General features: G+C 34.4%; 2 protein-coding genes across 2 annotated transcripts; both read left to right on the top strand.

Annotated features, from left to right (window-relative positions):
• Positions 1-15893: 15893 nt before the first annotated feature.
• Positions 15894-24120, top strand: LOC114323697 (uncharacterized). The gene is made up of 8 exons (XM_082891190.1): positions 15894-16045; positions 21764-22074; positions 22224-22500; positions 22611-22864; positions 22961-23185; positions 23259-23351; positions 23436-23537; positions 23620-24120. Exons 2-8 carry the CDS (start codon positions 21772-21774, stop codon positions 24016-24018), a joined length of 1653 nt encoding a protein of 550 aa, XP_082747316.1. The 5' UTR covers positions 15894-16045; positions 21764-21771; the 3' UTR covers positions 24019-24120.
• On the top strand, positions 17921-21587 carry LOC114295435 (uncharacterized). The gene is made up of 4 exons (XM_082893263.1): positions 17921-20121; positions 20264-20557; positions 20652-20739; positions 20832-21587. Exons 1-4 carry the CDS (start codon positions 17921-17923, stop codon positions 21585-21587), a joined length of 3339 nt encoding a protein of 1112 aa, XP_082749389.1.
• Positions 24121-24431: the final 311 nt, after the last annotated feature.

Genomic DNA, 24431 nt, shown 5'->3' with positions numbered 1-24431 from the left:
ATTAATTATACTAAAAACAATATAATCTATTGTTAAAATGGGTCAATTGAAATATGTATGGTCATTCTATTGCGCTTTGAGTATCATAAATTATGCATTAATTAGTGTATCAATTGATAATATGACATAATTTAAGAAGTTTTTAATATTTGTAATTTGTATAATTAGTGGAGTCAATAATAACATCATAACTAGTGTTGATATACTAATTACTACGCTAATCGATGCACTTAGTACCACTGAAATTCAAATTATGAAAATAATCTCTTTATACATGAGATAAAATTACACATTTAACCCTTCTAAATGTTAAAGTCTTCTGTAGCAGTTTTTTTTTTTTTCCTTCTCTCTCTCAAATTGGCTACAAGTTGTATTTTGTAAATAAATAAATTAAAAAAAAGGTAATTCAGGTACAAGTTGTATTTTGTAAATTAAAAAAAAAAAGTAATTCAAGTTTCTTGCATGGGGTGATACTATGGCTGGCCTCGTTTGGTAAGTGACTTTTTTAATTAAAAAGTCAAAAAATTATTAAAAAAATCAAAAAATCAACAATCTATATTAAAAAGTCAAAATTTTCATTTTTTCTCTACTTTTTACACATATTTTCATAAAAAATTAAAAAGTCATCACAAACATACTAACTTTTTTTACATCATATTTTAACCAAAAAACTAAAAATTTAATAAAAAAAACATATTCCCAAACGAGGCCTTATTTGAAAACCTGGCTAAAAGTATTTTGAATCATATCATCTCTCTATTTTTTTTACATATTTTTTCAAAATAAAATTAAAATAAATCAAAAAATTAAAAGCTGGCTTGGCATAGCCTAAAAAAGACAAAAAATAAAAAAATTATTAAAAAAACTAAAAAGTTATCATTGTTCAAAAAAAACAATACATATAAAAAATAAATTTATACAAACAAAAGTACAACTCAAAAAGTCATTGACATGATGTACAGTCTAAGCCCGATGGTACAAATTACTTAATCAGTTGTACAAAAAAAGGTGTTGTTTGGATCGTGAAGGCCCACCACGAGTCACATTTTGATAATTGAAACTATTTGATGTGTAGAATTCATCGAGTACTATACTCCTACAAAAAATCACGTTGATTGGATGTGGATAGCTATATGATCAAATCAAATTTTTTCAATCGTTTATTTTCACCGTCCATTAATTTCATACAAAATTGTTTTGAACACATAGTTATCGATATCCGATTAAAGTGATTTTTCATAGGCATATAGTACTCAACGAGTTCTACATATTGAACGGTTCGAATTATTGAAACGGGACCCGTGGTGGACCCCCACGGCCCAACAGTACCCATAAAGCCTCATGTACCATTTCAACCAAGCCGTACTATCCTCTTGCCGCCTGTAACTGATGAGTCTACAATGTAGGGCTAAAAATGTAATTTTGCCCTTTTATACAATATTTTAATACATATTTTTTCGTAAAAAAATAAAAAAGTTATCCAAAACAGCTATCTTTTTTTTCTCAAATTTTTAGTCCAAAACGTTAAAAAGTGAACTTATTTAGGACACCCCAACCAATTCCTAACTTTCAATTGACTTAGCAGAAGAAGCCTAAATTTTAGTTAATTGCATTAGCCCTCGTTTGGCTAAGATTTTGAAATTAAAAAATATAAAAAGACAAAATAAATTATATGAGTCAATAAAATAAAATTTCACATTTAAAACATAATTATTATAATTTTTTTCTAACAAAATTTTAAAAAATTAAAAAAATCAAATCAAACGAGACTAAAAAAATCAAACTAAAAAAATCTCCCCCACACAAAAATTAACTACTTTAACTAATGCGAAACGAGCTCTTAATTATATTGTGGTTAAAGCTGTTCTAGAAGGTTTTCACATTTTCTTTAACATGCTGTAAAGTGACCGCTGTCATGGTCAAATATGAGGTAATAGTATAGGTTTCTTTCACAATCTCACGAAGAATCCAAAGTTGGAGCCACTATGAAATGCATGTCCCCCATTCAGTATTTATTTGCATCAAGTGCCTGTTAAAAATTTATCTATTTTTTATTTTGACTCTTTAAATTTAATTTTTTTCACTTTAACTTTTTATATTTATAATTTTTTTCACTTTGACCTTTTATATTTCCTATTCTTCTCATTTTGACCCTCTAAGTTTAATTTTTTCCACTTTACCCCTTCATGTTTGTAATCTTTTCTATTTTGACCCTTCATATTTGCAATTATTCCCACCTTATTTCTAGATTAACTTTTGTGACACCCCAAATGTTTAGTTAATTTAACACTACGTTAATATTAAATTTTATTTTAAAAAAATATTTTAAATTTATATTATTATTTGATATTATTTTTTGAGTATTATGGTATTTTTATTATATTTTTTTCTATATTTTTCTTAGATCAAAATACATTGAAACATAATATTTCCTGCACGAATGTGATGCGTGCCCCCAAGCTCTCTTGTCGCCCACGCCTTCTTCACTATATATAGATATGCCAATCATTTTGAGCCTCATCATCTTTTCCCCCAAACTCTCAAATTCTCTCTCTCTCTGCTCTCTGGTTTTATATATAAATATATATATATAAAACTTTAAGTTTAGTTTTGAGTATTTAGTGGGTTGCAGTGAACGAAAGGTAAAAAGTTTGAATTAATATCAAAGTGAGTTATATTATACCTTGAGTCGCCATAATATATTTTACATATGTTTTGAGTTACCATAATTTGTTTTACTCAATTTGTGTTTTATAAATTATATTAATATTTCAATTATGTTGGTATTTTCTGAACTCTATTTGCTAAAATTAAAACTCATAGATATGTTTGTTTAAATTTTAAAAATTATTTGTTAATGATTTTATAAACAATTATTTATTATAAGTACCACCATGAGAGTCTCATACCTTGGGGGACTTAAAGTAAATCATTGGCTTCTAATTGGCCACCATGTGACCCTTTGTTTGTCATGAATCCATTGATTTCTATTCTGATTGTCACTCCAGTGACCTTTATTCTGTTCTGTTCTATACCGTAGTTATGATTATTTGCTTATATGATTGTCGCAATCTGCTTCTGTTATTTAAAATTAGTTATGTCTTTTAGTTACCAAATTAATCTCTATTTTTTTTTTTAGCGAAATGATTATCCATGATAATTTTTGAACCATTATGCTCATTGTATAATATTTTTCACTCAGCTATGTGTTTATAGCTGTTATCCTCTTTCAGGTAATGAGATTTAGCGGGATTAAGATTGGAAATAACTCGTAGTTTTTTTTTTTTTTTACTAGCTGTAATTCTAATAAGACTCTTGTAATAAAATAAGGCCAAATGATACCCATTTATTTTATTTTCCTTTATCCGCTTGCACCACTAATTCAAAAAATTTATAATTATTTTATTTTTATTGTCTTGTTGTAACACCAAACTTTTGGGTACCAGATTTAAGTCGTGACAAAGTAGTATCAGAGCAATAGTTTTTGGTTCTCAAAAAAAAAAAAAAGGCTTTTAGTTTGTCTAACACGATTAAACCGTTTTATAAATATTTCTAAGCTAAGTTTTCCTGTGTTGTAAGGAATGGCAAATCTGATAGAGTTATTATGGTTCGAGTCCCCAGGAGCCCATCTTGTCCCGAATCTACTAGAGGGATAGGGAGATTCAGAGAGTCTTGTCAGGCAAGCCCACCCAACACTTAATCAGCTTATTAGGAGACCTATGTACTTACAGGCTGACCCCGATGAGGATTTTTGGTTTTGGAGACTTAGCTGAGGCAGCACACGTGAGGGATACATTGGGCCGACCCACGTTGCTGGTCTTGTTCCAGACCACACTTTTTGGTTACACCTTTACCCCTGGGCTTTGCTGAGAGGAAAGGACGCGTGTATCACATCAACCACATACGCACTACGACACCTCCTTCACAGCACATTATCTATGTCTCAGTTGTAGATTTCACTAATAGTGCATCATACTTGGAGGTACCTGTATGGATTATCGGGCGGGAGTTCTGGGGATACGATCATAGTGTTCCTGCCTATGTAGTTCAGATTGCATGGCATTGTTTTGGGATAGAGCACAGTGGCTGGGAGTTTGAGTCCCTCATGCAGAGTGAGTTTACAGGGTTGTTCCATGGCCCAATTTTTTCAGAGCCAATTCTCGTAGTGGCCTAATAGTCAATTTTAGACATCTGACCAGAAGATTTTTGTGACTTGACCATGATTAGTCTGATCCTTATGTTTTTGTATTAGTAAGATTAAACACTAACTCTTGACTATTATCTAAGTATGTTGTACTAGCATATTTTCTTTTGCACAAGTAACACAAGTGTCGTGTAAATTATATATGTGTTGTTATAGTATCTTTGTGAATCATAGATATAATATTGCGATGATTAAATATGTACTAATTGGTTTCCCTTAAAAAAAAAAAGAGACTATTTCACTAACCGTTTTCACCCTGTAGTAGTGAATAACGATGGAAATGGAACTGAATCGTTGGTTAACGGTGCCGACCCAATAGAGTAACTCATGGAAAGAGCAGTTACTAGTTTTCTGCGGGCCCAGTAAACCAACATGAATAATAGAACCCGAACGGTGAGAAGAGCCAATTACGATAAAACAGTTCCAGGATTTGAAACCCACCACATTCACCGACAGTCCAAACCCACTGGTAGCAGAAGCTTGGGTTAGGGACATGGAGAAGATTTTTCGCGCACTACCTTGTACAAAAAGACAGAAGGTAGCCTTCGCCGCATTCACCTTCAAAGACAAGGCACATGAATGGTGGCTTCTTACCTTGGAAAAAGAAGAAATCGTGATCTGGGAAGGATTCTTTTAAGTCTTTTACGAAAAATACTTTCCAAATTCACTGCAAGAACAAAAAGCATCAGAATTCCTACATCTAAAGGAAGGAACAATGATGCTGGATGAACACGAGAGCAAGTTCATGCAACTGGATTGATTTGCGACATATGTCATTCCCACCAAAGCCCAGAAAGCTAGGAAGTTCGAAGCCGGCTTAGATGATGACATCAGAAACAAGATTGAGGCTTCGAAAATGCCAACCTATGCGAGAGTGGTGGATCGAGCATATATTGCGGAAAAATAGATTAAAGCCTCGTGTTCCAGGAAGACCAGCCAAAAGAAGCGATTTTGGGAAAGTGACAACAGAAGATCTGGTGTTGCGCCATCAAATAAGGTAAATACGGGATCAACTAGTTTAGGCAATCAAGGTCCTACTAACCCCAGAGATGGCACCATTCCAATTTGCCCTACTTGTGGAAAGACTCATTGAGGATGATGTCATTGAGACACGGGAGCATGCTTTAAGTGTGGTTAAGTTGGTCACTTGCTAAGAGATTGTCCAAAGCTTACCAATCCTACAGTCGGTTCCTTTGAACCAACCCTAAAACCCGCTGTACTTGGAGAAGTGAGGAAGGACCAAAAACGCCGAAGAAGAGCTTTCGTCATGGTGCCTGGAAACCCATAAGTTGCCGAGAATGTTGTGTCAGGTACACTTTCTATCTGTGAGCACTTAGCTCATGTTCTTTTTGACTCTGGTTCCACTCATTCTTTTGTTGCACCATACTCTGCTTCCAAGTTCACATCAACCCCATAACCCTTAGAATATATATTATCTGTATCTTTTCCTTCTGGTAATTCTACCCTTGGTACAAACGTGTACAAATCTTGTACTATATCCTTAAAAGGTGAAACCTTACACGTAGACTTGATTTCCCTCTGCATTAGTTCCTTTGATGAGATCCTATGAATGGATTGGTTGGTTGCCAACCACGCCTCTATTGGTTGCAAAGCCAAAAAGGTCTTTCTCCGATTACCAAACCAACTCGAGCTTATCTTTGATAGAACTAGAGTTTCCACCCCTCCATGTGTTATATCCACCATGACAACCCAACGACTTCTAAGAAAGGGTTGTTGTAGTTATATCTGTTATGCGATTGATACGCAACAAGAGGCCCCCATACTTAATGAAATCCCTGTGGTTAGAGAATTTTCAGATGTCTTTCTTAATGACCTACCTGGTACCCCAGTTGACCGGGAAATCGAATTCACTATTTAAACCTAACCTGGTATACAACCAATATCCAAAGCTCCTTATTGCATGTCAATGACAGAATTAAAAGAACTAAAAACCTAACTTCAGGAACTCTTAGACAAAGCCTTCATCTGATCAAGTATCTCACCATAGAGAGTTCAAGTACTGTTCGTAAAGAAAAAAGATGGCACGATGAGGTTATGCATAGATTATCGGGAGCTGAACAAAGTCACCATCAATAATTGATACCATCTACCATGAATCGATGACTTGTTTAACCAACTTCAAGGTGCCCAAGTATTCTTGAAAATTTGTGTTCCGGCTATCATCAACTAAAAGTCAAAATGGAAAGCATCAAAAAGACTACCTTCAGAACACGTTACGGGCACTACGAGTTTCTTGTCATGCCATTTGGCGTCACAAATGCTTCAGCAGCCTTTATGGATCTCACGAATCGAGTGTTCAAACCCTATCTTAATGAGTTCGTCATCGTCTTCATTGACGATATTCTCATATACTTCAACTTACCGGTAGACTATGAGTAACACTTGCGAACGGTTTTATAAACACTACGTGATCACAAACTTTATGCCAAGTTGAAGAAATGCGAATTTTGGATTATTAGTGTACACTTCCTCGATCACGTCATTAACAAGGATGACATCTCAATCGAACCCCAAAAGGTTACATCAATCGTGGATTGGCCAAGACCTACTGACATGTCTGAGATTCGAAACTTCTTGGGTTTAGCCAGCTATTAGCGATGCTTCGTGAAAGATTTCTTGAAAATAGTATCACCCTTGACCCAGCTAACTCAGAAGAACACACCTTTCGAATGAACTAACAAGCAGGAACATTGCTTCCAAGAGTTGGAAAATAAAATTGTAATAGCTTCTATACTAGCACTCTCTACGGGAACAAAAGGGTTCGTAATTTATATCAACGTCTCATATAATGGTTTAGATTGTGTCCTTATGCAACATAGAAAGCTCGTTGAATATGCCTCACGTCAACTAAAGACCCACGAGAAGAACTACTCGACCCATTATCTGGAATTAGCCGCAGTAATCTTTATCCTCAAAATCTGGCGTCATCATCTTTACAGAGTAACTTGCGAAATTTACACAGATCACATGAGTCTTAAATATCTGTTTACACAGAAAGAACTGAATATAAGACAATGATGGTAGCTAGAATTTATGAAGGACTACGATATATAAATCCATCACCATCAAAGCAAAGCTAACATGGTAGCAGACGCATTGAGCCGAAAGATGACCAAAAGTTTGACACGTACCCTTGTTCCCCGCAAGATCAATAGATTACTCGCCAACATAATCGTGGAACCCATATTGATTGAAGAAATTAGAGCACGCTAATGTGAAAATAAACTTTTGAAGAAAAAGTACGAGGAGCAAGACGCCTGATCCTGACTTCACGATAAGCAATGGGATGCTAAAATTTCAGAATCAAATTTGCGTACCTGACCTTCCGGAATTCAAGAAGAATATATTGCTAGAAGCTCATAGCTCGAGGTTTGCGGTCTACCCTGGAAATACGAAGATATATCACGATCTGAAGGAACACTATTGGTGGACAGGAATGAAAAGAGACGTAGTAAGCCACGTCTCCAAATGCCTGCATTGTCAACGGGTTAAGGCAGAACATCAGAGACTTGCAAGAATGCTGCAACCACTCCCTATTCTTGAATGGAAATTGGAACACATTACTATGGACTTTGTGGTTGGGCTACCACAGTCAGTCTCGAAGAATGATGCAATATGGTTTATAGTAGATCGATTGACAAAATTGGCACATTTTCTACCAATCAAAATCATGTACTCCCTTAATAAGTTGCCACTTTATACATCAAGGAAATCATTCGATTGCATAGTACCCTAGTTTTGATCATGTCTAATCGAGACCTACGATTTGTATCTCACTTCTAGAACAAATTGCAAGAAGCTTTAGGAACAACACTGAAGTTTAGCACTGCTTACCACCCGTTAATTGACAGACAATCTAGACTTTGGAAGATATGTTACATGTGTGTATGCTAGACCTTAACGGTAATTGAGATTGTTAATCATATTATTTAATTTTGATGATGTCTAAAATATTATTTGTAACAATTTGGATTTTTTTTATTATACATATTATTTGACACAAAATATTATCTTTTTAAAAATATATATATTTGTTAAATATTATAACAAAAATATTTTTGAAAACTTTACTATTCATTTTTTCAAAATTTAGGTTGATCACTATTCACTTTTTGACAAAATTAAAATAAAAATATTTTTGAAAACTTTACTATTCACTTTTTGAAAATTTAGGCTGATCACTATTCACTTTTTGACAAAATTAAAATTGATTAAAATGATTGATTGGTTGTATTATCTTGACAAATATGATATTGATGAGTTGTCTTCTTTTGACAAAAGTGATATATCCAAATGTGTAGTGGTATGATATATTTAATTTAAAATCTCTACAATTTATACAATATTTTAAAGAGGGCATATATTTTCAGATCCATCATAAATATTATTAAAGAGATTTTTTTTTTGTATGCAAATATTTGATTAGAACATTATATATATAATGCATGCAATATAAATAGAATACATCATGTGCGTTATTAAACTTTTTACACTACATTGATTATATCATATCACACTACACTAAATTGATTATATCATATTATAATTAAACAAGAAGAAAAAAATGGAGTTATATATATATATATATAGATGGAGCAAATCATTTGTTTGTTTAAAAGTTGTGAACTTTGTATTAAATTATCTACAAAAACGGTGGCTCCATGTTTAAAAAAAAAATAAACAAAAGGAAAAGAAAAAATTAGTCTTACTTTTATCTTTTTAATTATTAACATTTGCTGACTATTTAAAATTAAGGAGCGTGCTTATGTAAGCCATGACATCAAGAGCGTGCTTATGTAAGTTATGACATCAAGAGCGTGCTTATGTAAGTCATGACGTCAGGAGCGTGCTTATGTAAGCCATGACGTCAGCAAGGAGCGTCCAACGGGTATATTTTTGTGTATAAATAGAAGTATTGTGTGTGGAGAAAAATATCAAGAACTTGAAGAGAAAAATTTTCTGTGAGCTCCAAAATTCTGAGTATTCTATTCTTTCACTTTCAGATCTAAGTCTAGCATTTGTTCTTACACTTTCATATCGACTCTTTGTGAGAGAATTATTGTAAAAGTGAGTTCAAGTACCATTTATTCTTATTCCTTATTTTTGTGAGAGATTTTGTAAGGGTAAGGCATTTATAGTTGAGTGAGGCTCAATAGATAAGAGTAAGTCCTGTGCCAAATCCACAAGCTTGGTGGTGTATTTATTCAATTGATAGTAAAGAAATTCTCAAGGAGGTTCCTTGGGGAGTAGACGTAAGCCTGGCGTGCCGAACCACTATAAATCGTAGTGTTTGATTTTCTCTCCCTATCTCTCCTACTTTTATATTGATAATTATTATTCTTTTTTTTATTTATTTATTCAAATTCCGAATATTGTGTTATTTTTAATATTGTGAAATTTTTAATAACCCAATTCACCTCCCCTCTTGGGTTGCCTAACTGGGATAACAATTGGTATCAGAGCCTAAACTCTAGTTTGTGTGACCTAACCGTCTTAGAGTAGATCATGGCAACCCCTAATTATTCTTTACTCGAGGGACAAGCATCCAATAGGCCACCACTATTTAGCGGTACAAATTTTAGTTATTGGAAAACTAGGATGACCATACATGTTCAATCTAATAATTATAAATGCTGGAAAATTATTTACAATGGTCCAAAAATTCCTACCAAAACTGTAGATGGACTTAGGGTACCAAAACCTGAAGATGAGTGGGATGAATCAGATACTAGAATAGCTCAAATTAATATCAAAGCTACAAACATGTTGTATTGCGCCTTAGATGCCAACGAGTTCAACAGAATTTTTACATGTAAAACCGCAAAAGAAATTTGGGATAAGCTTATAGTGACTCATGAGGGAACCGAACAAGTTAAAGAATTCAGAGTCAGTTTGCTAGTCCATAATTATGAACTCTTTAAAATGAAACCTGATGAAATTATTCCTCAAATGTTTACTCGTTTTACTGATATTATTAATGGTTTAACTTCTCTTGGCAAAATATATACTAATACTGAAATTGTAAGAAAAGTGCTTAGGTCATTGCCAAAAAGTTGGGATACAAAAGTCATTGCCATTACCGAAGCCAAGGATTTATCAAAGCTAAGTCTAGATGAGTTAATGGGATCTTGAGCTCATAATGCAAGAAGGAAAGGAAGAGGAGGACAACAAGAAGAAGAATGGAATAGCCTTCAAATCCACCTCGAAACATCAAGAGGATAAGGAAGATGATTCAGATGAGGATGAGGAAATGGCATTCATCACTAGAAAGTTCCAAAGGTTTGTGAGAAAGAAACAAGGCGTACAAAATTTTTTCAGACAAGACTTCAACAACAGGGATTTTCAAAGAGGAGAAAATCACAAAAAATCTGAAGTAACCTGCTACGAATGCAACAAACCAGGACACTACAAATCAGAATGCCCAGAACTTAAGAAAAAATTCAAAAAGGACAAGAAGAAAGCTATGGTTGCAGCATGGGGAGAAGATAGTGATGAAAGCGACACAGAAACCGAAGTTTGCAAAAATGAGGTTGCTAACCTATGCTTAATGGCACTTGGAAACGAAAATGAGGTAAATAACGAATCATTTACATTTGATGAATTACATTTAGCTTTTGATGAATTACATGCTGAATTTAAAAAACTTAGTTTGAAAAATAATTGTCAAAAGAAAGCAATTTCAAGTTTATCAAAAGAAAATGAATCATTGACTTCCAAGATAAATGTTTTAGAAAATGAAACCATGAAAAAGGAAAATGAGATCTTAACTCGAAAAGAGTTTTCAATTTCTGAAAAACATTTAGTTGTATTGCAAAAAGAAAACGAGTCTTTAAAAAATGAGCAAATTATTTTAAAAGAAAATATTGAAGACTTGAAAACTACTCTTTCAAAATTCACCCAAGGTAGAGAGACTTTAGATAAAATCCTTAAAAATCAAAACCGTACTTTTGGTATAGCCGGAATTGGATATAAACCTTTTTCAAAAGTAAAAAATGTCAAAAATGGCTTTGTGTATGCATCTTCTAATCACTCTCATCTCATATGTCATTTTTGTGGAACAAAAGGTCATATTTCACCTTCATGTCCTATTAAAAGAAATCCTTTTGCTAAATAAAAAAGATGTGGGTCCCTAAGGACATCTCAAGAGTGCCAAATTCTAACTTTTATGGACCCAAGAAAAAATGGGTACCAATAGAGAAATTAAATTTTTGTAGGTATGTTTCAAGACAAAATCTAATAACGATAGATGGTATCTCGACAGTGCATATTCGAGGCACATGACTGGAAATAAAGCTATGTTCGCCACATTCTAACCAAAGGATGGAGGATATGTGACTTTTGACGACAATAGCAAGGGTAAAATCATTGGTGTAGGAAGTATTAGTAAAAACCCCTCTCCTATTATTGAAAATGTTTTATTTGTTGAAGGTTTAAAACATAACTTGCTTAGTATTAGTCAATTATGTGATAAAGGTTATAGAGTTATTTTTGAGAAAACTCATTGCACTATTGAAAACACCTTAGAAAACAAAACTTTATTTATAGGTTATAGACATGAGAATGTATATGTGTTTGATTTGCATGATTTATCTTCTCATTTTAACATTAAATGTTTATCTGCTATAAATGATAATGGTTGGCTTTGGCATAGAAGATTAGGACATGCTCATTTTGATTTAATTTCTAAACTTTCAAAAAATGAGTTAGTCATAAGTTTACCAAAAATTGTTTTTGAAAAAGATAAACTTTGTGATGCATGTCAATTTGGAAAACAAACTATAATTTCTTTTAAATCTAAAAATATCGTTTCAACTACTAGACCGCTTCAACTCTTGCATATTGATCTATTCGGACCATCTAGATCATTAAGTTTAGGAGGAAAATCTTATGCCCTTGTTTGTGTTGATGATTATACTAGATATACATGGGTATTATTTTTAGCATACAAAAATGAAGCTTTTTATAATTTTTTAAAACTTTGTAAAAGAATTCAAAATGAGAAAAATCTTAATATTTGTAATATTAGAAATGACCATGGTAGAGAATTTGAAAATGAGGATTTTATTATGTTTTGTGATGACTTAGGAATAGATCATAATTTCTCAGCCCCTAGGACTCCTCAACAAAACGGTGTGGTTGAAAGAAAAAATAGAACTTTTGAAGTAATGGCCCGTACTATGCTTTGTGAAAATAATTTGCCTAAATATTTTTGGGCGGAAGCTGTAAACACTGCATGCTATGTTATAAACCGTGCCATGATTAGACCTATTCTAAAGAAAACTCCTTACGAACTTTGGAAAGGTAGAAAACCTAATATTAGTCACTTGCGTGCTTTTGGTTGTAAATGCTTTGTATTAAATAACAATAAAGATAACTTAGGAAAATTTGATACTAAATCAGATGAAGCTATATTTCTTGGTTATTCTATGTCTAGTAAAGCTTTATAGAGTATTCAATTAAAGAACTCTACTTGTTGAAGAATCTGTGCATGTTGTTTTTGATGAATCTAACGATATTATTTCCAAGAATCTTGTAAGTAATGATATTGTAGAAAATCAACCAAGTATGGAAAGCATTTACAAAAAGGAAAATGAAGAAAATCCATTACACGAACATGACGAAGAAATGACAATAGAGAAACTTCAAGAAATATATGCTCTTCCAGAAAATGACTCAAATCTACCAAAAGAATGGAAGTATGCTCATGGCCACCCCAAAGACCTCATCATAGGTGATGCGGCGGAAGGTATAAAAACTCGTTCCTCTGTTAGAAATATTTGTGGTAACTTAGCATTTGTTTCACAAATTGAACCAAAATCATTTTTAGAAGCTGAAAATGATGAAAACTGGATTTTAGCAATGCAAGAAGAATTAAATCAATTTGAAAGAAATGAAATTTGGTTTTTGATCCCTCGACCTAAGGATCATCCCGTTATTGGTACAAAATAGGTTTTTCGAAATAAAATGGACGAATCTGGAGTTGTTATTAGAAATAAAGCTAGATTAGTAGCTCAAGGGTATAATCAAGAAGAGGGAATTGATTTTGATGAAACTTTTGCACCAGTTGCTAGACTTGAAGCTATTAGAATGTTACTTGCTTTTGCGTGTTTTAAAGATTTTAAATTGTATCAAATGGATGTTAAAAGTGCTTTTTTGAATGGGTATATTTCAGAGGAAGTCTATGTTGAACAACCTCCCGGTTTTAAAAATCATAAATATCCAGATCATGTTTTCAAACTTTCAAAAGCTTTATAGGGCTTGAAACAAGCTCCTAGAGCATGGTATGAAAGATTGAGTAATTTTCTACTTGACAAAGATTTTTGTAGAGGAAAAATTGATACAACACTTTTTATAAAAATCAAAAAGGAAGATATGCTAATTGTTCAAATTTATGTTGATGATATTATTTTTGGTGCTACTAATGAAAATTTGTGCAAAGAGTTTGCTAAAGACATGCAGGGTGAGTTTGAAATGAGTATGATGGGGGAATTAAATTACTTCCTTGGTCTACAAATTAAACAAACTAATGATGGAATCTATTTAAATCAAACGAAATATATCAAAGATCTACTCAAAAGGTTTTAAATAGAATCTTCAAAGCCTGCAGCAACTCCAATGAGCACATCGATAAAAATTGACAAAGATGAGCAAGGTAAACCTGTAGATGAAAAGAAATATCGAGGTATGATTGGTTCTTTACTCTATCTTACTGTAAGTAGGCCCGACATAATGTTTAGTGTTTGTATGTGTGCACGCTTTCAATGCGCACCGAAAGAGTCACATATCACCGCAGTCAAACGCATTTTCAGATATCTTGTCGGCACTCCAAATTTGGGATTATGGTATCCTAAGGGAACCACCTTTGAACTTTTTGGTTACTCAAATGCCGACTTTGCGGGATGTAGACTTGACCGAAAAAGCACTAGTGGCACTTGTCATTTTCTTGGACACTCACTCACTTCTTGGTTTTGCAAAAAACAAAACTCAGTGGCTCTGTCAACTGCTGAAGCAGAATACATTGCCGCCGCTGGGTGTTGTGCACAATTGCTTTGGATGAAACAACAACTTCAAGATTTTGGACTTCACTATGATCATATTCCTATAAAATGTGACAACACAAGTGCCATTAACCTTTCAAAAAATCCTATTCAGCACTCACGCACTAAACACATTGAAATAAGACATCATTTTCTGAGAGATCATGTACTCAAAGGTGACATTGAACTCGAATTTGTGCCTACAAATCGTCAATTAGCTGACATTTTTACCAAGCCTCTAAATGAAGAACAATTTTGTTATATTAGAACTGAACTTGGTATGATGAATACTCCAATATAGTGTTTATATTAAAAAAAAAATTTAAAAAAAATTAATAATAATAAATAATTAAATAAAATATTTCTAATAATAATTATAAATAAAAAAATAATAATAAAATTATATACATATATTTTCTCTCTTCCACCGCTTCGTCTCTATCTCTCACTCGCTCTCTCCTTTACTCTCTCCTTTTCTCTTTCTCTTGCTGTCTCGCTCTCCCCTTCTTCCTCATACCCTCAGCCGACTCCATCTCTACCCTCACCATAGCCTACAACCAACTCCACCATCCATCATCCACAAAATCATTCATCACTTTCATCACTATCACACTACAAGAAATTGCACTTTTGGCGACTACTTTTGGCGACGACGTCAATTTTTCATCGCTAAAAGTATATTTTTGGCGACACAGTGATCAATTTCGTTGGTAAAAGTATACCTTTACCGACGCAATTTGTTGTCGTCGCTAAAAAGGCATAACATTATTTTAGCGCCAAATTTTTTGGTTGGCGCCAAAATTTCAAAACTTTTACCTACGAGGCTTAGGTTTTAGCAACACAATGAGCGTTGCTATTAGTGTGCTTACTTTTGGCGACGACAAGTTGGCGTGGGCAAAGAGTTAACCTTTAGCGATGATGACACTATTCGTCGGTAAAAGTTTTGCTAGTGGAATGATGTGATTTAGTAATTTGTGAAAGAGCTTTAAATATAATCATTCAAAATAATTTTTGAAAGAGCTTTAAATATTTTAGTTACTGAATTGTAAAATTAAAATAATCATTGAATTAGATCACAAAATGAACCCATTGAGGCCAAACACACTCTTAAGTTGATATGACTAATTTGAGATAATTTAAACTTTTTCAAAGAATATGGTTAGATTATCAATTTTAATATGTTTGTTTTTATTTTCAGAAACTAGTTTCAAATTTTTTTTCCCTAAAAAACTAAAAAAAAATTTGGGTGAAAAAAAAAAACTTATTATTTTTGTATATTTTTATCTTTTAGGTCATAAATACTTTTTAAAATTTGAAAAATATAATTTTGATTTTTATTGCTTTCAAATTATTTTTAATTTTTTCAAAAAAAACAAATCTAAATTTTTTTTTTGTTTTTTTTTTGTTTTAATCTTTTAAGTCATAAATACTTTTTAAAATTTTAAAAATATAATTTTGATTTTTATTGCTCTGAAATTATTTTTAATTTTTTTTAAAAAAAACAAATCTAAAAATTATTTTGAATATTTTATTTTATATTATTTTATTTATTTTTTTGGGGTTGAGCAGGTGAAGATCAGGGATCGGTGACATTTCCCTCTTAAAATTCCCTCCTTTTTTTTTTCCCTCATCAAATCTCCCCAAATCAATCACCACGATTTCAGTCGTTCACATCCTTATCTCAGAATTCGTAGTTCTCTCCCTCACGATTTCACTCTTGATCGTAGGGTTTGTGCCGTTTGCTGCTGCCGTGCGAGATCGTTGCTTCAGTCTCCCATTACAGGTTTGTTACCTTTTGATTTGTATCTCAATGCCCCTGCTTCTCTGTATCAATTTCTTAAATGAATCTATGTTTGTCTATTTTCACTTCTTCTATTATTTTGATTTTGGGGTTCTCTGAAGGATGCTTTTTCCAAACAAATTCCATGCTTGAGTTGGGGAAGATGGGGCCTTTACGGGTTGTTGAGTACAATATCATTTTGAAATGCAAAACTAAAAGGATATGAAATTTTAATGAACACCTAACCTGAATCCACATCAAACGTTTAGGTTAGAACATGGATTTGCCTCTGTATGAGAGGATGCCTGTGCCCATTCACCAGGAATTTATTCATCTTCTCAGTGGGCCTCTTACTTCAAATATTAATAAGAACCCACAGTGACTATTTATGTAAGGTAATAAAATAAGAACACTTCTACTGGTGCATATGAATAAGAGAGGCTTTAAAATCTGTTCCATCTTAAACCCAATACAAGTCACCAATTCTGAGCCTGTTAGTGCCCCTACTATGAGTGTTGACATTTCATCCTTGCCCCCAGGGCATAGAGGTGGCTTATTTGTCATACCTTAACTAACCCACTTCCATGCTGAAGCTTACTGGGATTCTCTTTCATGTAGCCTTGCTCACTGAAGCACCTAGTCAGGAGTTGAAATTCTGTCTCACAAAGGAAATGGTCTATTGCATCCAGTATAAGAACACTCTGTAGACAATGTAATGTTAGAAATAGAGGATGTAGTAAGATATTATACCATAAAGCTTAAGGGCCAACTTCTGATTTTTTACGTGTTTGAATGTGAATATAAAAGCATAAATACAATGTAGTAATTGAAAGCACATGCTTTAGTAGTTAAAATTTGCAACCAACTTAATTTAAAATTTGAGAACACATGCTTTAGTAGTTGTATATAAAAAGGCTGTTTGGTTTCCACTTATTTGCAACTTATTTTGTTTAAATTTTGAAAACACATGCGTTAGTAGTTGTACCTAAAATTGTAGGGTGTTTGGTTCCACTTATTTTGTTTTCAGCTTATTTTCCTTTTCAGCTCAAAAAAAGTTTAAATAGTTTAGTTTTTTAAGTTGGGTTTTAGATGGTTTTTTAAGCTAAGAGAGTGTTTGGGTGTACTACAAAAGTGCACTTTTTATTTTTGATCTTTTTATCTTGGGCGAATTATACTAACGCTCCCTATAGTTTGAGGTTTGTGTCACTTTGGTTCCCGACTTTTAAATTGGTTCATTAATAGAAAATTTAGAGGCAGTGGCTGGATGTAATTTGTGGTAGGGCTTTTTAGGAGAGCTGAAAATCCCTTTTAGATAAACATAGAAGTTTCATCAAAGAGGGGGTATTGATTGGTGTAGTGGTAAATGCTTGAGTTCCCGTGTATGAAAATATGGGTTGGAATTATAAATGTAGTCCCTTCCCACAAATATTACAGAGGTTAGGCCTGTAGCCACCCTTAGTCCTTCCCTATGCCCTTAATTTGTAGGAGCCCATTAGGTAATGTCCTTTAAGAAAGATATTGGAATGAATTGGAATGGTACATTGCCATGCCAACTGCCTTTTACCATTTAATAGACATTAAAAAAATATATATTTTCTTGTTTTTTTGTTGATAAATGTAAAAAACACTTAACTTAATACATAATATATGCAATATAATAGAACTTTAAAGGATTTGTTGGTCGAAACCTTGATACAAAATTAAAAAAGCCTATAGGTAGATGCACCTTTATTGACGATGATGTGTCACTCTACACTTATATTAACTACTTTGTCTTCATGTTTAAAGAATAAATAAATAAATAAATAAATTAAAAATAAAAAATAAAAAATAAAAGGTTGTGTCCTGTTGATATTAACTACTATCTTATGATCAGACATGGACAGGAGTTGGATGTTAATTTCTGATAGATTCAGTCAGCCATATGTAGATGGGGTGAACTCATTTATTGAATTTGCAAAGGCTCATTTGGGTGAGGCTAGAGAGATTAAGTGCCCATGCATCAATTGTTGTAACTTTTATAAGCAGGAGTATGATAGTGTGAAGGCTCATTTGCTCATAAGTGGGATGATAGTATCATACACCACTTGGTTAGAACACGGTGAACTTCCAGAACACAATAACCTTGATGAAAGCAATGGTGAGAATGATGAGGATGAAGATGAATATGATGAACTGATAGAGGACTATCAGAGGGGGAATTTTATGGAGGGTGATACTCTAGAAAGAGAGGATGTACGACATTTTGATAAATTGCTAGATGCTTCCCAATGTTGCTTGTACCCAGGTTGCAAAAACTCAGATACTTTGTTATCATTCGTTATTCAGATGCTACATGTGAAGGTAGAAAATAGGTGGAGTAATAAGTCTTTTGACAAGGTTTTGGAGATACAAAGGCGATTCTTACCAGAAGGCCACGTGGTGCCAGGGTCAATTTACGAGTGCAAGAAGTTGCTACGTGACTTGGGCTTGGGGTACGAGCTCATCGATGCATGTAAACATGATTGTGTACTATTCTGGAAGGAGAATGCTCACTTGGAAAAATGTCCCACATGTCAAGCATCTAGGTACAGAGTAAATGATAGCAAGGGTAAGAAGATCCCTCACAAGATATTGCGTTACTTCCCATTGACACCTAGGTTGAGAAGATTGTACATGTCTAGGAAGACGGCAAAAGACATGAGATGGCATAGTGATAAGCGTGTGGATGATGGTGTAGGGAGGCATCCGGCTGATTGTAAAGAGTGGAAGGAATTTGATTTGCATTATCCAGAGTTTGCCCAGGAGACTCGCAATGTTAGGTTGGGCCTAGCCACCGATGGGTTCAACCCTTTTGGGAACATGAGCACTTCCTATAGCATGTGGCCTGTCATACTCATGCCCTATAACCTCCCACCTTGGAGATGTATGAAGGCCCCATTTTTCATGATGTCCTTACTTATTCCTGGACCTAATCAACCAGGGACTGATATTGATGTCTACCTAAGGCCATTGATTGATGAGTTGAAGGAGTTATGGGAGAATGGCGTGATGACTTACGATGCCTCCACTGAACAGACCTTCCGGATGCATGCAGCTGTAATGTGGACCATAAATGACTTCCCTGCATATGGTGACTTATCTGGATGGAGAACTAAAGGTTATTTGTCTTGCCCTCCTTGTAATGATAATCCATTGTCACGCGGGTTGATCAGTAAGATTGGGTGGGTGGGTCATCGAGCTTACTTGCCTGATAACCACCTTTGGAGGAAAGACAAGAAGTTTGATGGTTTAACTGAGCTTAGAAAGAAATCCTTGGATTTACCGGTGGAAAAAGTAATGGCTCAATTGGATCAATTGCGGGAAGTCAAGTTTGGAAAGGATCCTACCAACAAGAAAAGACCACGAGAGTCTGAAGAATTGAATTGGACAAAGAAAAGCATAATGTGGGAGCTACCGTATTGGAAGAAATTAAACCTCCGACACAATCTTGATGTCATGCACATTGAGAAGAATATTTGTGAAAACTTTTACGGGACGATGTTGGCCATAGATGGGAAAAACAAGGACACGTACAAAGCACGTGATGATTTGCAAGAAATGGGCATAAGGCAAGAATTGCATCTACAGAGGAAAGATAACGGATCCGTTGTAAAGCCTCGGGCAGCCTACACATTGGATTCTCGACAAATAGATGGTTTTTGTGAATTCTTGAAGTCGATTAGTTATCCAGATGGCTATGCAGCAAACATCTCAAGATGTGTGACTTCTAAAAATGGAAGATTATCAGGCATGAAAAGCCATGATTGTCATGTCCTGCTTCAGCGACTTCTACCAATTGGCATGCGTGGTTTTGTGAACAAGGAGATCTGTACAACACTATTTGAGTTGGGCAACTTCTTCCAAGAACTGTGCTCAAAAACATTAAGGCAGACTGATTTGGAAAAAATGGAAGAACGAATTGTGCTCATACTTTGCAAGTTGGAGAAAATTTTTCCTCCAGCTTTCTTTGATGTGATGGTCCATTTGGCTGTTCACTTGCCCCGTGAGGCCATGTTTGCTGGACCGGTGCAATATCGATGGATGTACCCGATTGAAAGGTAATCATTATGAACATATGGCTATTTATTAATTTGTTATAACTAAACTATTGTACAAAAATCCACCCATAAAAGACTAATGTTTAAGAAGTAATTTTCTTGCATGAAGAAGCATAATTTTCATTGTCAATTTTTGTTGAAGGTTTCTCGGGACTTTGAAAGGGTATGTCAGTAATAGAGCACGTCCAGAAGGTTCTATCGCTGAGGCTTACATTGTCAAAGAGTGTCTTACTTTTTGTTCAATGTACTTAAAAGGGATTGATAAACCTGAACGAAATGATGATGGTGGTGAACGTGGTCCCGGGATGGAGGTCTTTACCCAAAATGCTCGTCTATTCTCACCTATCACAAGGGCTGTTGACCCTTCGCAAAATGAACGAGAAATGGCTCACTGGTTTGTGTTGTACAATAGCTCTGAGGTGGAGCCATATATTGAGTATGTATTTAAGTTTAATTACGTTTATGCATAATCGTTCCATTTTGTTTCGAACTCTCAAAGTTAATTACGTATATCACATTTCCTTGGGTAGGGAGCAGAAGAATATTTTACATAATGTACAAGGACGTGACATAAGTCGGGTACAACGGGAAGAATTTCCAAAATGGTTCAAAAATCGTGTAAGATATAGTAAAGAAAATAACTGAATACAATTGTTGAAACTTTCAATTCACATTAACTTAGTACACTTGTCATATGGTGTTTTATGTAGATGAATGATTTGCGAACGAAAGGGTCACCTGAAGCAACTGACGAATTGTGGTCATTAGCAAATGGGCCTGGATCGGTAATTGACTTTTATTCTGGGTGCATCTACAATGGAATTCGATTCCATACTAGAAACCGTGAAAATCGTCGTACCTGCCAAAATAGTGGGTTGGTCGTAGAAGGGGACCATAATGGGAACCAAATTAATTTTTACGGCTACTTGTGCAAAATATGGGAATTGAAATACTTGCATGGGGGTACAGTGGTTTTGTTCCAATGTGAATGGTATGACACCGGTCACAAGAATAGAATATACTCCGATGAACATGTCACAAGTATTGATGTTACAAGACTTTGGTATAAAGATGACCAATTTGTTCTACCTAGTCAAGTAAGACAAGTATTCTATGTCAATGATACCAGCAAAGGCAAAAATTGGAGAGTCGTTGAACGTGTTAAGCATCGGGGAGTATGGGATATACCAGAGCAGGATGATGTCTCTAATGATGCTTTTCAACAGGATGAAACCACTGATGGTGTTGGGGTAGTGATCCAAGATAATGATGTTCAATACAGCAGGGGTGATATGGATCCTGAGATCATTTTCAATGATCAACTAATGGCAGAGAATTTAGTTCACAATGATGACGAGGACGACACAATCATAGAGTATAATGATGATGAAGATGATGAACTGCATAGACAACCTGATGTTGATGTAGATCCTGATATAGATCTTGATATAGATTATGATATGTAGTGTTTGATATAGATCTTGATATAGATTATGATATGTAGTGTTTAATTTTTAATTATATGGACAAGTGTTATAATTTAATAATAAATTGCTTGGTTTACATTGCATGGCATTGTTTTTCAAATTTCATAGCATTGTTTCTCTATTTCATTTCATTTAATTATATGCCATATGTACAGTTACAAAGATGTCCAGAAACGGTAAATCATTTCTTAAGCCCGGCGGCTTAGTCCAGAAGATGACGAAATATGAGAAGGATAGGAAAAAAACAATCCAGAAAAATAAAATCAGATTTGATGCTCTAGGGATAAAGTCCCTCAAGAATTCAATGTTTGGTTCTATTGAAAAGGACAATAGTGAAAGTTGTAGGGTGGGAAAGAGAAAGGTGGGCGAAACTGATAATGACGAGGACTATCAACCACTTGATGATGATGAAGGACTGAGTTCTTCAAGTGATAATGGCGAGCCTTTTGATTCTCAAGTGATTAAGGTAATAAATGTGTGTTTAAAAAGTAATTTCTCTATTTTTTTCACTTGTTATATTACTTGTGGTATGTTTAGTTATTTCAAATTTATTTTTTATTAAGCAACCTTAAATTATTGAAACTGTACTAACAATTCTTTTTTATATTATGTCAGGATATTCATATGGGTCCCGGTAGGAAAACAAATAGGTGTGCAGCTCGCCTAATAGCTTCACAAATACCTAGGGAAAAGAGAACTACTGTTGATGAAGATACACTTACTCTTCCGAGACGACCTGTAACTGCACAAGTTAATCATTCAGAGAGCACACCTGAGGTCTCGACCCAACCTATCCATCTTCCCGCCTTACATACTAGGCCCGATCAGCTCCCTACCTCCGCCACTCAACCTAACCACCTTTCAAGTCCATGTATTGTGACTAACAGTGGAGGTGAGAAATAAATGACCACTTAAATGAAATGATAATTTCTTGTCTCAATATTTATTTAGTGCATTCATGTTTTATGTCGACTAAATTGAATAAAATTTTGGTCATAATAGCATCAATTCCAGTTTTGGGCAAGAAACGTGTACGAGGACCGACCCGAGGAAAGAATGTTGAGAAGATTAGAAAGGAACGTGGTGATCGAATACCCGTTACACTTAACCGTTTGACCAAAGCAATAGAAGGGGAATACGCCACACCGCTAGCAGCTGCTCTTGGTCAACAAATTCGAGTTCATGCCCCAGTTCGAAATGATGGATGGCTAGAAATTGCCTTTGGGTTAAGAGAGTCCATTGTTACAAGAGTTGGGGTAATTTGAAATATATGTGTTATATATTTAACATGTTATTTATGTTAATCGCAATGATATATAAAATATATTGAATTTTATTATTTCCAATTGCAGCAAACTTTTGACTTTGGGGACTACAATAATGATGTGGATGTGAGATGTATTATTGATCATAAGTGCCAAACTTTGTACAGTGAATGGAAAAGTAGATTACACACACACTACAAATCCCTTAAAGAAAACAATGTATCTGACCTCAAAAGTCAGATACTATATCCTTGTACAAAGGATGATTGGGAATGGATGATTGACAATTTGTGGGAAACTGATGATTGGAAGGTATTTATAAAAATATTTACTAAAGTAACATCTTCCTGTATATTAATACCTAATATTTTTTTTTAATTTGTAGGTAAAGTCAGAGAATGCGATGAAAGCGAGAGGTTGTGTGAAGTATAATCATACGAGTGGCTCGAGATCATTTGCATCGCGAGCATCTATCATTGTAAGTGTAGATTTACAAATTTGAACATACTAAATTATAAATATATAATTTTTTGATTGACTAGAAAATCTAATGAAATGAAAGGTACAAGGAAGCAAACCGACTATTACGAAACTATTCGAGGACACCCACAAACGTCACCGACATGGGGGAGTGTGGATAAATAACACAGCTGAGGAACATCATGTAACCATAACTATTTCAATTTCAATAATAAATGTTTGCATTTTGATATTATGTTTTAAGCTTATTTATGTTTCATTCATAGGCCACTATGGTTTCAAAGATCGCTGAGCAATCTCAACCTAGTGTCACACATCCATTGTCTGAGGAGCAGATTTCTAGAGAAGTACTTGGGAAGAGGTCGGTCTTCTTGAAGGGATACGGGATCCGCAAGGACAGTACTTCATCTTCTACACATTTTGAGGCTCCTAACTCCGAGGTGATTGTTCTTCAACAGCAGTTAGTTGACCAGCGACAACAATTAGCTGACCAAGGAAAGCAGTTAGTTGACCAGGCTCAAAGCATGAGTACAATGCAAACTATCATTCAAATGTTGGCAGCAAAAAATGGGATAGATCTAGCAAACATTCCGGGGTTAGTTCCAAGCAACAATGCTGGTGAGGATGCATCGGGTGTAAGGGAGGATGAAACTTCTCTTGGTTGAAATAGAGGTAAATTTGACACCTCATTAAATTGATTTACTTTATTTAACCAATCCTAACATGTGTCAACAATATAAAATTATATAAACTTTGTATTACAATCCTAGCATTACAACCTTTGTATACAATAGCTTGATATATGTGTGGGTAAAAATCTGACCACACTGCCCGTTTAGTGATCAGCAGCTAAGCACCGGCAGAATAGATGGCTCCAGCAACCTGTAACAGAAAAGAAAAGCTCCGGCGGTGGTTCTTCCACCCGGGGGCACTCCGACGATCAAGTCAGTATGATTCTCAAGGATAATCAAGTATTAAACTGAATACTCCAAGTATGAATTACATACCTTAGACCCACGGGGGTGCCTTTCTTTTATAATGTACTCAATCCAAGTCCAACTAGAAGTATGACTTCTAT

The sequence above is a fragment of the Camellia sinensis genome, chromosome 10 (genome assembly GCF_055761805.1).
Source record: "Camellia sinensis isolate YWXY chromosome 10, ASM5576180v1, whole genome shotgun sequence".
NCBI lineage: Eukaryota > Viridiplantae > Streptophyta > Magnoliopsida > Ericales > Theaceae > Camellia > Camellia sinensis.
This window is presented reverse-complemented; position numbering and strand designations above follow the sequence as displayed.

Excerpts from the sequence above, each read along its gene's own strand:
- LOC114295435 (XM_082893263.1), top strand. The coding sequence starts at position 17,921 with ATGGACAGGAGTTGGATGTTAATTTCTGATAGATTCAGTCAGCCATAT. Across the intron at positions 20,558-20,651 it reads GAGGTGGAGCCATATATTGA|GGAGCAGAAGAATATTTTAC; the intron begins GTATGTATTTAA and ends TTCCTTGGGTAG. Across the intron at positions 20,740-20,831 it reads CAAAATGGTTCAAAAATCGT|ATGAATGATTTGCGAACGAA; the intron begins GTAAGATATAGT and ends TGTTTTATGTAG.
- LOC114323697 (XM_082891190.1), top strand. The coding sequence starts at position 21,772 with ATGTCCAGAAACGGTAAATCATTTCTTAAGCCCGGCGGCTTAGTCCAG. Across the intron at positions 23,186-23,258 it reads GGGAAACTGATGATTGGAAG|GTAAAGTCAGAGAATGCGAT; the intron begins GTATTTATAAAA and ends TTTAATTTGTAG. Across the intron at positions 23,352-23,435 it reads CATCGCGAGCATCTATCATT|GTACAAGGAAGCAAACCGAC; the intron begins GTAAGTGTAGAT and ends ATGAAATGAAAG.